General features: G+C 39.8%; 1 protein-coding gene across 1 annotated transcript in view; it reads right to left on the bottom strand.

Annotated features, from left to right (window-relative positions):
- The window catches only part of LOC130929772 (histone demethylase UTY-like), a 90,449-nt gene that overhangs the window by 23,932 nt on the left and 52,228 nt on the right, over window positions 1–14,289 (bottom strand). The window contains exons 14-19 of the mRNA XM_057857268.1: window positions 13,068–13,199; window positions 9,565–9,636; window positions 9,381–9,482; window positions 6,976–7,386; window positions 3,100–3,782; window positions 307–436 (exon numbers count right to left, since the gene is read on the bottom strand). Of these exons, the coding sequence (XP_057713251.1) occupies window positions 307–436; window positions 3,100–3,782; window positions 6,976–7,386; window positions 9,381–9,482; window positions 9,565–9,636; window positions 13,068–13,199 (1,530 nt within the window). The remainder of the gene's footprint in view (window positions 1–306; window positions 437–3,099; window positions 3,783–6,975; window positions 7,387–9,380; window positions 9,483–9,564; window positions 9,637–13,067; window positions 13,200–14,289) is intronic.

Below are 14,289 nucleotides of genomic sequence, written 5' to 3'. Positions count from 1 at the left end.
AGAAAATAAATTAAAAGGGCTGCCATAAACAACACTAACATGGATAAAATTTTTTTTTTTTTTTAAGTTCTAATGCATATGCGTAAAATATGCGTTTTTACGCGTAACAAAGCATTAAAAAAACAGCTTTTATGCATATTGGGGGATATTTGAGCTCAAGGTATCCATGTGTAATCTCTCGGCTACTCACGTAGATGCTAGAGGTGGGCGGGTTGAGAACAATGCATTAAAAAAAATAACAGCTTTTATGCATATTGGGGGATATTTGAGCTCAAGGTATCCATGTGTAATCTCTCGGCTACTCACGTAGATGCTCGGGGTGGGAGGGTTGAGCTTGTCTTTAGGCAGGGCAGGCATGGGAGGCGGGGGCAGCCGTGGGGGCGGGCACTTGTCCAGAAGGATGCTGCTGTTGGAAAGCCCGTTCTTGCCCAAGTTTCTGCACACAAAATACAAACAAGTTGGCTTACTGGGCCAGTCCGGGTACTTCGTTGGGATCCCGACAGCCAACCGCCAGGCCGGTGAGCGTGCGGTCTGCGCGAGGCCGGGGGAGCCACCGGCAGCCGCGCAGGTGCGGTTTGCAGTGTTGGGTCAAATTAAGCGTCAGGCTCTCGGATGGAGGCGTGGGCCTCGCATCTAGCCCGTCGTCGTCGTCCGCCTGAGGCTCAGTCAGCTCAGTACTGAGCCAATGGTTGGGGCCGGCCCAACAAGTGGTGGCCATGATTCTTGCTTCTTCACGCTTTTCAGAAATACGCCCTTGGTGTAGCCACTTGTCACTTAAACATGTCTGACCAATAGCGAAGTGCGACATTTGCGTCAACATGATTCAAACCAAAAAGAAAAAGTGTGTTCAAAACTTATATAATAATATTTTTAGGGGAGAGCTCTTTTATTTTTACAGTTTTTTATTTGATTGAAAAAAAAATTTTTTTTTTTTTTTTTTTGATTGAAGCAACTTTTTGGGGGATTGTATGATTTAGACACAAATGTCTGACCTAAAAAAGCAAGAGCGTAGATTTGCATAAGGACGGTAGGGACATAACACTACCAACTTTTCAGGATGCTCAAATTGCATTGCATTATACAGTATAATGACTTAAGTTATATAGGTAATTTAGATTGTCTTCCCATATGTTGTAAGAATAGAATAGACCCTTACATGATGAAGTGAATTATTTCATTATGTTCAGACTTACATTTGCCACGTTTACATGGAGCCAAATATTGGTGTCTGGTTGCGTTCTTTCTGCACATGCTTCGTACTGACGTGGTGACGTCACTTGGTGACGTAAGTAACGTCACTTGCAACATGGCTTCCAAGCACAGCGCACCTAATTGGAGTCCGGCGGAAAGATTGTATTTCATTCAAACTTTAAAAGAATTGAATATAATTGCTCGCTTAGACGGGCGTAAAACGAGGAACAGTGAACTATTTAAAAAAGTTCACGAGAGGTTACACGAAGCCGGAATAGACCGGAGCGTTGACCAGATTAGAAACCGGTGGAAAACCGGCTACTACAAGGCAAAAGAGCAAAAGAGCAGAAGCGGATACGACCCCACAAACACAACAAGTGGGTTAAAGTTAAAACAGCAGCACTCCGACGTTGATTAATCTGCGCATGTCAGACGGCAGTTGTCAAACGTCCTTTCGGAATAATGGCAGTCACATGTAAACGCTGGATCGGAATAGATGAAGTGACATGTAAACAGCTGATCTGAAATTTCCATTCGGAATGATTTGAATCGGTATGAATAAAAGTCAGCATGTAAACATGGCTATTGATTCCTTTTCATTTGCTGACTGTGCCGGTCCTTTTCCTTCCTTTTTTCCCCTCAAACACATGTTTGATTGGCTGATGACTTGACCCCTCCCGCCACAGAGACACACACGCACTTACACAGCCTCGAGAGATTCATTCCGACAACATGCTGACTCCTCCGCTCCCTTCGGAGAGGAGGGATATTATAAGTTTTTTTCGGCCAGCAACAGCCACTGTAAGTAATGTAAAAAGACGTCAATGTTGTGGCGGTGGAGGAAACACCACTATTACTACATACTACACACATTTTGCTAATGAAACTCTGACCTACATCAGAGTTAGCATAACCATTAAACTATGTGAACTTGCTAACCTGCAAAACTACTGAGGTCAGCCCAGCCCCCACAAGAAACAATAAAGTCAAGCTAGCCGTCAATTAATAATCGATTTATAATCGAATTGTTAGGTGCCCAAAGATTCCCACCTCTAGAAATCACACATCAGAAATTCATGAGAGTACTTTGGTTCGAGTCTTGGGGTAGTCTAGTATGCTTCAGATATAGATCGATCCTTGGATATCTCAGATTTGTTTTATTTTTTTCCTAAATCACTTTTATATTACAATACTTTAGTTTGTGTCTAGGGGTGTTCCAGTGTCCCCCAGAGGTGGACACATTCTTGGATAGCTCTCCGTTTACACTTCAAAATGTTTCTTTAGTAGTTTTTGAAAACCTTTGTAGACCTGACTACCGTTCAATAATCTGTTTGGTCATATTAATGTCCCGTCCCCAGCAAAATGTGTACATGGAGGTTATGCTGTTATACTTATATCGCCCCTTCCAATGCTGAGACCAAACCTATGCCCTTGCAAAAAAGGATTGCTTCAATCAAAGAATTAAGTGTCTCAAATACTTTTTTTGCATTCATAAACTTTTTTTCTATGATTTGAAAAAAAAATGTTGTATTGAAGTGATTTTTCTTTTGAAAATATTTTTTTGCTTGAAGCAGCTTATTTTTTGATTGAAGCATAGACACAAATGTCCTACCCAAAATGTGGCACAAACTGAAAACATTACTTCAATCAAAAAAGTTGTTTCATAAAAAAAAAAAAAAAAGTCTCAAATGCATTTTTGCAAACTCTTTTAAAACGAAGTTTTTTTTCCGATTAAAAATATATATTTTGATTGCAGCAACTATTTTTTTGATTGCAGCACCTTTTTTTGATTGCATAATAAAGTACACAAATCTCCCTCCATAATTTGGTCCGCCATCGTTACAAAACCCACAGAGATTAAAATTCCACCAGAGGGCGCCATTCGCAAGCATTAAGAATGAATCTCACCTGCAGGCTTTCAGCACGTCCGTGGAGCTGGGGTATATCGACACCGATGACGATGATGACGACGACGACGACGAGGAACCGTGTGGGGGCGTGGCTTTGAGCCCGGCGATGGCGGGCGGTTCTGCCTTCAACGGGCTCCGAGAGTCCTCCGAGATTCCCCCTTTGCCATTGACTGTGGCGGCGGTGGTGAGGCTCGCGGCGGGGCTCTGCCCGCCGACCTGGGTGTGTTCTAAGGATTTGGGCGAGGGCGTGGCGGTGGATATGGCGGAAACGGGCGAGGAGGTGACCGAGCTCCCTCGCGTGTTGGGGGTGGCCGGGTGGATGTCGTCCGCCTTGTTGGGGGACGTCCCGGACGCCGTCCCTTCCGCCTTTCCCGGCGGGGCGGATAGTCTGGGATTGTCTGCGCTAAGGCTCCGCTCGTCGCCGTCGGAAGGCGCCGCTTTGCCCCCGGACGACGGTGAGGGCGCCTTACTCTCGGCGGCGGTGCCGTCTTTGGTAGCGGACGCGCTTGAGGTAGAGGCAGGGGGGAGACAGGGAGGAGGCGGAAGGTGGTTGGGCGCCGCAGCGTTCGGGTGGCCGACCTGATTGGTGGGCTGCGGGGTGGACGTGGGGGGGTGCGGGTGAGGCGTGGTGGTTCCCTCGCTGTTGGAGCCCACGAGGGGAACCGACCGCTTCTGTGGCACCTGAGGAAAAGGGGAAGGAGTTGATTACCTCATTTGCTGCTATTGACGTCAATAGATATCCAATCCATTTGAAGTGAGAGGATAGCATTCATTCAAACATTCTTTCGATAGTTTACTAATGATATAAGCAACGCACAAGCAGGAAAATACCTTTTTTATTTGCATTTATCGCACGCAGAAAAAGAATTTCGGCCATTGTTGTTTTTGACGATAACCAATTTTTTTCATGACAATGACGCGCTAAAAACATGGCTCGTGAGACTAAAACATAACGAGACGAATGCCAGTTTCTGTCATATGATCACATTTTTAGTTTCATTTTTCCATTTAATTTTCTATATATAATAAATGTGCATTATGATACACAGTAATTTTCGGACTATAAACCGCTGTTTTTTCCCCAGCATTTTGAATCCGGCGTGCGGCTTATTTGTTGATTAATTGGGTTAATTAGTAACCAGTTATTTGACAGTGGGGTCATAAGACTGTCATAGGACCGTCATAATTATGACATGACACTATCATTTGCATTACTGAATGCTTATGACAGATGTCATGAGGTGTCATCTGGCAAATTATGTCACTAACTCCATCTTTTACATCCACTCAAAAGTGAGATAATTTGCCGGATGACAATATATGACATCTGTTATTAGCATTAATTAATGCTCATGACAGTGTCCTGTCAGAATTATGAAAATCTTATGACAGTCTTATGGTGCCACTGTCAAGTAAAGTGTTACCAAATATCATACCTAGCAAATAATGAAAAACTGGAACAGTAAACAACAGAACAGAAATATTAGCACAGAACATGAATTTTGTTATTTACATCTGTACCGCTGCAACGCATGCTAGGGGGCATGTTGGACAACAACAGTGTTAACAGGTGGCAGCACAGTTTGACTGTCTCCCCCAAGGAAGCAGTGATGGCCAAATGAAGCTTTTTGAAGCAATGAAGGTTTGCAGCCGATTGGTTCAAAGCTTCATGGTGGTTCATTTAGTCTTATGACAATCTTATAACGCCGCTGTCACATAAAGTGTTACCGGTGAATATCTTTTGGAGTAAATATCCCATAATACCATGGGGACACAGCTGCGGTTTATAGTCCAGTGCTGCTTATCAATGAACAAATGTCGTTTTCGTGTCAAATTTGGTTGGTGGCAGCTTATAGTCAGGTGCACTTTATAGTCCGAAAATTACGGTGTATGGGATTTTAGGGCTGCAACTAAAGATTTCCATAATCAATTAATCGGACGATTGACTAAACGATTAAACGGGTAAATGTCACTTCCTTCAATTACCTTCGCAATTTACCTGGAAGTTTTCGGCATGTTGTAAGTAGCAATGAAGACAAAATTGAAGACTATTTTCTTCAACTGTATCGATTATCAAAGAACAAACAAATTATCAACTAATTTATCAATCGATTTAATCGATTAGTTGTTGCAGCTTTATTAAAAAGCTGGTTTAGACTAACATGTCCGACAATTAGCAAAAATGTGAATTGTTTTCCAAAGTAAAAGCAGATTTTTATTCATGTCCTTCTTTGACTTAACAAAAATATAATGAAGAAATCTGACCCTGACCCTAACCCTATTCACAACTGAGAATTTATATGCGCGTTAAAAGTTTATAGTATATTTTTATCAAAATAGTTGTCGATTAATTTGCTAATCAAATAGTTGTCGAATAATCAATTTTTGCACCTCTAGATTATATATATATATATATACATACCAGTATATATACATACATCCATATAAATATATATGTATATATACACATCCACGATTTCCATTTATTTTTGCACTATAAGACGCACCTGCTATATGCTGCCACCCACCAAATTTGACATGAAAACGGCATTTGTTCATGGATAAGCACTCACTTTATTATGGGATATTCACACCAAAAGATATTAACCGGTAAAATCTTATTTGACAGCAGCATCATACGACTGTCTAAGACCAAATGAACCACTATGAACCACCATTCATTCATTGCTTCAAGAAGCTTCATTTGGTCATCACTGGTCCCTTGGGGAAGACAGTCAACCTCTGCTGCCACCTGTTGTCAGCACTGTTGTCGTCCAACATGCCTCCTAGCATGCATTGCAGCGCTAAAGATTGTAAATAACAAAGAAAAAATTCATGTTCTGTACTAATTATTTCTTTAGTTGTTTCATTAATTGCTAGTTATGGAATTTGGTATCACTATTTGACAGTGGCACCATAAGACTGTCATAAGATTTTCATAATTCTGACAGGACACTGTCATGAGCATTAATTAATGCTAATAACAGATGTCATTTAGTGACATGTGGCAAATTATCTCACTTTTGAGTGGATGCTCATGACAGTGTCATGTCATAGTTATGATTGTCTAATAAAAGTCTTATGGTGCCACTGTCAAATGTAGTTACCAAATACTATAACTAGCAATTAATAAAACAACTGGGAGAGTAACTGAAGAAATATTTAGCAGAGAACACGAATTTTGATTGTTATTTACATCTCTAGTGCAGCAATGCATGCTAGGAGGCATGTTGGACAACAACAGTGTTGACAGTAGCTGGCAGAAGAGGTGGACTGTCTCCCCCAAGGGAGCAGTGATGGCCAAATGAAGCTTCTTGAAGCAATGAAGCTTTGCAGCTAATTGGTTCAAAGCTTCATGGTTGTTCATTTGGTCTTATGGCAGTATGATGCCACTGTCAAATGACGTTACCGGTTAATATATTTTGGTGTAAATATCCCATAATACAGTGAGGACAGCTGCGGCTTATAGTGCAGTGCGGCTTAGCTATGAACAAATGCCGTTTTCGTGTCACATTTCATGGGTGGCGGCTTATAGTCAGGTGCCCCTCGTAGTGCGAAAATTACGGTTTGAATGGATGTAAAAAGATCCGAGCTGGACATATATGGAGCTAGTGACATAAGTTGCCATATGACACTTAATGTAACTGTCATAGGCATTTATTAATGCCCATGTTAATGTCATTTCATAATTGTGACATTCTTATGGCAGTCTTATCATGCCGCTGTCAAATAAAGTGTTCAACAATTAACAAATAAGCCGCACTGGACTATAAACTGCAGGATTCAAAACGAGGGAAAAAAGCAGCGGCTTATAGTCTAAAAATTACGGTATTTATGTATTCCTCCAATGCTTTATGCACGTGTGCTTACTTACCTGAGAGGAATTAAGGTGCAGAGGGTGTGGCGTGGCGTCCTGTGTTTGCGTGCTTGTGCAGGTGTGAGGTAGCAGTGCTGCGTCGCCGGCAGCTCGCAGGTAAGGCACATCTCCGTCGGGCCCCGAGGCAGGAGGCCCCGGCTGATTATTACTACTAGTACTACTACTACTACTACTGTTACTTCGACTCTTGCTTTCGCCCGCGGGGAGGGAGACCGCCGAGTCAGAGTGTCGGTGCACCCCGGGACCCGAGGGCCCGTTGGACAAAGGCTGAGGGGGGCAAGGGGGCCGATGTAACCCCGGGTGGGGCTGCGCAGGGTGGAGGCCGGGGTTCGGGGACGGGAGGGAATTGGCGCTGGGACCGTTGGGGAAGGAGGGACGCGCCTGACCTCCTGATGCGTTCTGACGGATCTATAAGAGGAAAGAAAGATTAAAACTGACTAATGACACTGACCAGAAATGGAATTGATCCGGAAATGCCCCAAAATCATCAAATATTAAACCAAAATCAACAAAAAGTGCCAGCTAAGTGCCCCGAGACTTGGAAAGCCCCAAAAATGAACAGAAAGTGACCCAAAAACCATCATAAAGTGACCCGTAAGTGCACCAAAATCAACAGAAAGTGACCCGGAAATGTCCCAAATTTAACTTGGAGTGGCCCAAAAAAAAGTTTTAAAAAAGTAAAAGAAGTGACTAGGGAACGCCACAAAAACAAGAGAAAGTGCTTCAAAACTAACTGAAAGTAACCGAAAAATCAACAGGAAAAGATTCGGAAATGCCCAGTAATTAACAGGAAGTGAGCCAAAATGTACAGGAAGTGACTGTCCTAAAACCATCCGAGAGTTACCAAAAATATAAAAAGTGACTGGGGAATGCCCCAAAATTAACAGAAATTGCCTCCAAACAAATAGAAAGTGAACCGAAATCAACAGGAAAAGATCCAAAAATGCCCTAAAACTAACAGGAAGTTATCTAGCAATGCCCCAAAATCAAAAAGTGACCAGCAAGTGACCCAAAATCAATAGGAAGGGGCCCAAAACCAACAGAAAGAGTGCCGGAAATGCCCATAAATCAACATGAAGTTACCAATGAACAGGAAGTGGGCGTGGATATGTCCTAAACTCAACAGGATGTGACCCAAAATAAACAGGAAGTAAACCACCAAAACTCCCCAAAATGTACAGGAATTGACCCCGGAATACCCAAAAACCAAGAGAAATTTACCCAAAATCAAAAGAAACTGACCCTCAAACGATCCAAAATCAACAGAGAGAGCGAGCCAGAAATGCGCCAAAATCAACAGGAAATGACATAAAATATTACAGGAAGTGACACCAGTGTAGGCATTTGTCGGTATGACATTCTGACGGTATGATAACCTTAAACCAAATTAGAACGGTATTACGGTATTGCAATTACAGCACTAAAATGTGTTACTTTGAGATACAGTATCTGGGTTAAAAAAAATAAAAACTTTTTTCCACTGAACAGAATTTTTTATTTTTCAAAACATATTGACAAATTGGAAGTATAATGTTAAGTTAAAATAAATTTAAAATAACAACTGAAATATTATAAATAACATTAAAATAAATGCAGTCCTCTAGGTGAGCATAATCCCACTGCCACAGCTCAACAATTTCAACATTACCATCAGAACAAAAATAATTATTTTCCATAAGAAGCACGTGTGTATGACTCATACCATGTTTACATTATAAACACACAGTCTTTCTCAACAGACAGTTGCCAGAGACAAAAAACACGTTTTACCACCGCTAGACACACTAAACATGCTGGAGTTCACTCTCGTAGCTGGTGGGAAACGTTCATGACAGTGTTTACAAACCTTTAATTTTGTATAATTGCGAAATCATATTGGAGGTATTGCCTCCTCGGCAGCCACCCTCCCCAGAAATGTTTTACATGTCGGTTGGCCCTCCTCCTCTACGCCACAGCCGTCTGTAAGTTTTCTGTATATATGTATATATGGTGTTATATTTATATAGCGCTTTTCCACCTTTAGTCGAAGTATTCCCATACGAGCGATTTAATTTTCTTCGATGGGGGGGTGGGTTCAGTATTTTCACCTCCTCCAGCTATCGTGTAGCACAGATGACTCACTGACACTGAGCAACAACCGATGGGGGAGGGTTGAGGGTTGCAAGCGAGGGACTTCTCCATATCATGTTTTGGGACGGTATGATGGAAAAATTTTGCTGTTTGGAACCAGTGATGTTTTTATACCACGGGTAACCTTGAATCCAGTAATCGGCCCATCTAATCGGCAATCGTCTACACTAGAGTGCCCTAAAATGTACAGGAAGTGACCCAAAATGTACAAACGTACAATAAGTGACCCCAGCATACCTCCAAACCAGCAACTGCCTGTGGTTTTGACCTACCTGGTGCTGCTGCATCATGGTGAACTGAGCTTCTAGCTGCTCCAACATCTGAAGCTGCGGTGGCTTCAAACTGGCTCGATTACTCCGGAGCTGCTCCAACAACTGCAAACAACGGCAGTGAGGGTGGGGTGGGGGGATAAGGCGCAGGAACCAAAAAAAGTGTGGAATGTAATGACTTACTGACCTGCAACTTCTGAGGGGAGAGGTACCAGTTGGGAACCGGCTGCTGTACTGGATTAGATGCCCAGGAATCTGCCTGTTTAGAATTAATACAGTAGCACAGGCATGTATCAGGCAAAACAAAAAGTGGCAAAGTAGCAGCACATGCAAAAACGCTTAACCCACACACTTTTTATAAGGGCGGGGCTTTAATGCGCCAATTATGAATAACTCATTGGCTGCCATTGACGATGAACTAATGTTCCTTAAATTTCCCATTTGAAGATGACCAGTAATTCATATTTATATATATATATATATTAGGGCTGTCAAAATTAACGCGTTAACGCGCGGTAATTAATTTTTTAAATTAATCACGTTAAAATATTTGACGCAATTAACACACATGTCCCGCTCAGACAGTATTCTGCCTTTTGACAAGTTTTACAGCAAGGCTTTTTGTGCTAACAGCGAACTCTTGTGGTCGCTTTGCGACATGGTTTATTGTTTTTCTCCTTTCGTTCAATATGGCTGCACGACGTCTCTTTTGTGCTTATATGATCCTTGGACAAGATTTGTCCGTAAGTATGGGTGCTGTAAAGAATGTACATATTATGTTAATAAGCGAAATGTTATATTTTTTGTATGAGACGCTTTTTGTTTATGTTTAGTTAACCTGTATAGCGTGCTAAGCTAACGTTGTTGCTAATGCAATGCTTGTGTACTTTTTTTTTTTGTAGTTTTAAAGGGGACAATGGTTTGAGGCCAATTTATTAATAAATCAGATGAAAAAGGAAGAAGTCTGATTATTAAGGCGTCGTTCACTAGCTGTCTAGCGTTGGAAAAAGTAGACGCTTCGGAGTGAGGACAGCATAGACAGATTTAAATGACAGTAGAGTGAAATGCCCACTACAGTCCTTATGTACCGTATGTTGAATGTATATATATATATCCGTCTTGTGTCTTATCTTTCCATTCCAACAATTTATTTTACAGAATATATATATAATTCACAGAAAAATATGGCATATTTTATAGATGGTTTGAATTGCGATTAATTGCGATTAATTACGATTAATTAATTTTTGAGCTGTAATTAACTCGATTAAAATTTTTAATCGTTTGACAGCCCTAATATATATATATATATATATATATATATATACATACATACATACATACATACATATATTCTTCAGTATATTTTTTTTAATTTTCCATATTTTCTTCCATTTATTTTTCCCCAAAATATTTGCTTATTTTTTTTAATGTAAGAATTTCCAATCCTATGTTGGTGTAGTGTAGATAAAAAATAATTACAAAACATGGAAAATTAAATTAAATTGAAAAATACAGCCAAAAATGAGCAAATCCTAAAAAAAAAAATGAAATCAAAATCACAAAAATTAAAAATATAAAATCAAGATAGAAAATGTATTTATAAAAAAAAAAAAAAAAAAAAAAAAAAAAATTATTTATCTTTTTAAAAATGCGTTTGGAAAAAAAGAGGAATTCATTAATGTTTGTTAATGACATATTTTCCGAAATTTATTTCCTCAATAACTGATGATATGTTCTTCTATTTCTTTGTTTTTATGTTTTTAATTTTGAATTAAAATCTAATTTTTAGTTCTATTTTTAATTTTCCATGTTATTCCATATATTTTTTATGTACACATTTCAACTAACCAACCAAAATACAAGAATTGGAAAATCTGAAATTTAATTTAAAAAAATATTTAGGAGGAAAAAAATTATTTATGCATGCGTATACATAAACATATACATACATACTTACATATGGCAGAAAACACAAACAAGCCTGAAAAAGCAGTTTTTGCTCTTGCACCCTTTTTACGCCAAAAGAACTGTTGTGTTTGATTGAACAATATGTCTATATGCTGCCATAGCAGTTTCATAGCGCATTATGCCACCGGACTATATTTGTCCACTTTACCCTGGAGACCTCCGTTTACAGACACTGCGCAACCACTTTTGTTTTAAACCAGCCATAAAAAGAATTATATTATTCGAAATGTCTATCATTTTTAGCTTAGCATCATTAATTGATGTCTAATATTTAGTTTAAAAAAAAAAAAGTGTAAATTGAATGTTTTTTGTTACTGTCGCATTTTCCCCGATATTTTAGATGATAATCGATCCAAACAAAGTAAAATCAGAGGAAAAAACAAAAACGTTTAAAAGGGTAAATATTTGAAAAAGAATCTCGACCACTCATTGGTGTCTGTGAATTCTCCATTGCGACCCTTGTTATATTACAGTGTTTCACCCATAAAATCCTCTCAAAGTCCGGCTGTGGCCATTCACAGCTGTGTGTTGACACTCGGTGATACATGCTACACGGAGTTTTGGGATCGAAACATGGTAAGTACGCGATAATATCTCGTTAAAATCATGGTGTTTTTAATTATCCTCTCACCTCGAGTTAACGTAAAGCCACAAAAAGACGTACATTGCAGTCGAACGCTAGCTCGAGAATTATGGACACAGCAGGCTAACTGACTACAGTGCTGTCCATGATCTTTTCGACCCTTGTTGCCGTTTGGATTGCTTATTATGAGATGATATCGATGTATCAGATGCTTAAATCATAAAGCCTAGGTCCAAGGCTTCATGGCTGAATACAAAAGTAACATTCACACTCCCATATATGCATATGGAGCCTTTTATTGTCAGTATCATGCATTCACATTCTTTAATCATAATTGAAAAAATATTTCAAAGCCCAGCGCAAAAATTAAAATATTATGGTATTGGAATTTAACGCTTAAAATTCCCCAGGAAATGTTTTTATTTTGCACGGATTAAAATCAAGCCAAATCAAAAACTGTATACAGTAAAGTTATCATCAACTCTACAGCTAACTCCCCGTTCAGCCATGTTTATTTACTCACACACCAATTTCCTTTATTATTGTACATCCACCCACGTCTTAGTGCATGCATATTGATTATCAAAGACTTGAGTAGACAAAGGGGGTCATCTTAAAGTGTTCGTTATTTATTATGTACCAGGATGGGTGTCCAAAGCCTTTTTTAAATAAGAAAATTTCAAAGGTCTCCAAAATGTTTATTTTTCACTCACCTGATTTGACCTACTATTAAGGTGTCAAAAAATGCGCTCCTGTTTTAACTTTTTCTTCCCCCAGAAAATAGAGATTTTAAGCTTTCCAATGATGTATCGCACATCTTATCGGAAAATTTTGAAATTTGGCCAAATTGGGGGTCTCAGAGCGGAACTTCAGTGTTTTCCACCATATACATACGTACGCATACACACACATATGTATATACTTGTGTATGTACTGTATATATTTTTTTAATTATTATTTTCATGTACTTATGTATTCCAATTCTTCATGTATATTTGTTTAACAATTTCAGGGATTTAATTAACTTTTTCAATCTGATGTTAAATCAAGTTTGAAAGCAAAAACACAAGCTTCTTTAATCAAGTTCCACTGCTCTTTTTTATTAATCATTTTTCCAAATAACTATTTCATCCTACCTTGTCCGGGCTGGAAGCCCGCTTCCTTTTAGCTGGGCAGGACTGGTCTTCGGCTTGGCCCAGCGCGGCCACGTGAGGAGGCAGTGACTGACCTGAACCGCCACCCTCTGCCGTGCGGTTGGGTTTACAGGCCTGCAAGTCGGGAGAAAGATGGGAGTAGCGCAGGCAAAATGAAACGAGGAGGAGTCAAGAAGCCAGAGGAATGGTCAATGTAAACAAAAACAAAAAATAAAGACCATTGAATAATGGTTGAAAATGAGCAAAGTGGAGAAATGTAGAAAAGGGAAATTGGGAAGGAAAAACAGAAAGAATTGTTAAACCAAGTGAAAAGGAAAAGTCAAGCCAAGCAGAGGATACAAAGACACAAATATTGATATTGAAATACTTGTAGTATTTTTAACTCATTGGCAAGCATTTTTCAGAGACATTGTTTTAAATTTCGCCATGAATGAGACACAGGGCAACGGTAACGGGGGTTGGTTGGGGGAGGGGGGGGGGGGCGTTTTTTTTTTTTAAGGTGAAAAAAAAAATGGAGATTTTAGCTTACAGTTTTGAGTGCCTCAAATCTGCCTAGCAACAAGCGTTTGGCATCAATGCAACAATTTTGTTGTTGAGCAGTGTTATTGCACTGCAAGAAAATCAAAATATTACCTAGAATATGTATCATCTCATCACACTTAAATTAAGAAAAAATCCCTTTAAAAAGTGTCATTTGTAAAGGCTATTCCATTGGCAGATCCTTGTGACAGGGAGTCCTTGAGTTACGACCGAGTTCCGTTCCCTACGTTGGTGACATAACCCAAATGGACCTATCGCTAAACCACGCCCCCAGATCACAAAAGTCGGACCCCAAGCCGTAGAGTTCCATAGTAATACTGTGTGGTTGTGACTTAAAAACATCTTTTATCTAACTTTAAAATAGCAAAAACCAGAAGGTTTAACGCTGTGTGTGGGTTACCTGGAATTCTGACACCAGGTACCCTGAATGATTGGGGGGTAGGTTTTTTTTTCCCTGCCTTTTTCAAAATCTCAAAAGAAAACTCGCCCAATGCAAGCTATGGATAAGGCTCTGTCGTCGAGCGAGGTATGTGCCGGTACGATATTCTGACGGTGTGATAACTTTAAGTCAAAATATCACGGTTTCATGGTATTGCATGCAAGCAGGAAGGATTGTCTCAAGAGTGATTTGGTCGAGGATTCAAGGTAATCATTATATAAAAGA

The sequence above is a fragment of the Corythoichthys intestinalis genome, chromosome 2 (genome assembly GCF_030265065.1).
Source record: "Corythoichthys intestinalis isolate RoL2023-P3 chromosome 2, ASM3026506v1, whole genome shotgun sequence".
NCBI classification, from domain to species: domain Eukaryota; kingdom Metazoa; phylum Chordata; class Actinopteri; order Syngnathiformes; family Syngnathidae; genus Corythoichthys; species Corythoichthys intestinalis.
This window is presented reverse-complemented; position numbering and strand designations above follow the sequence as displayed.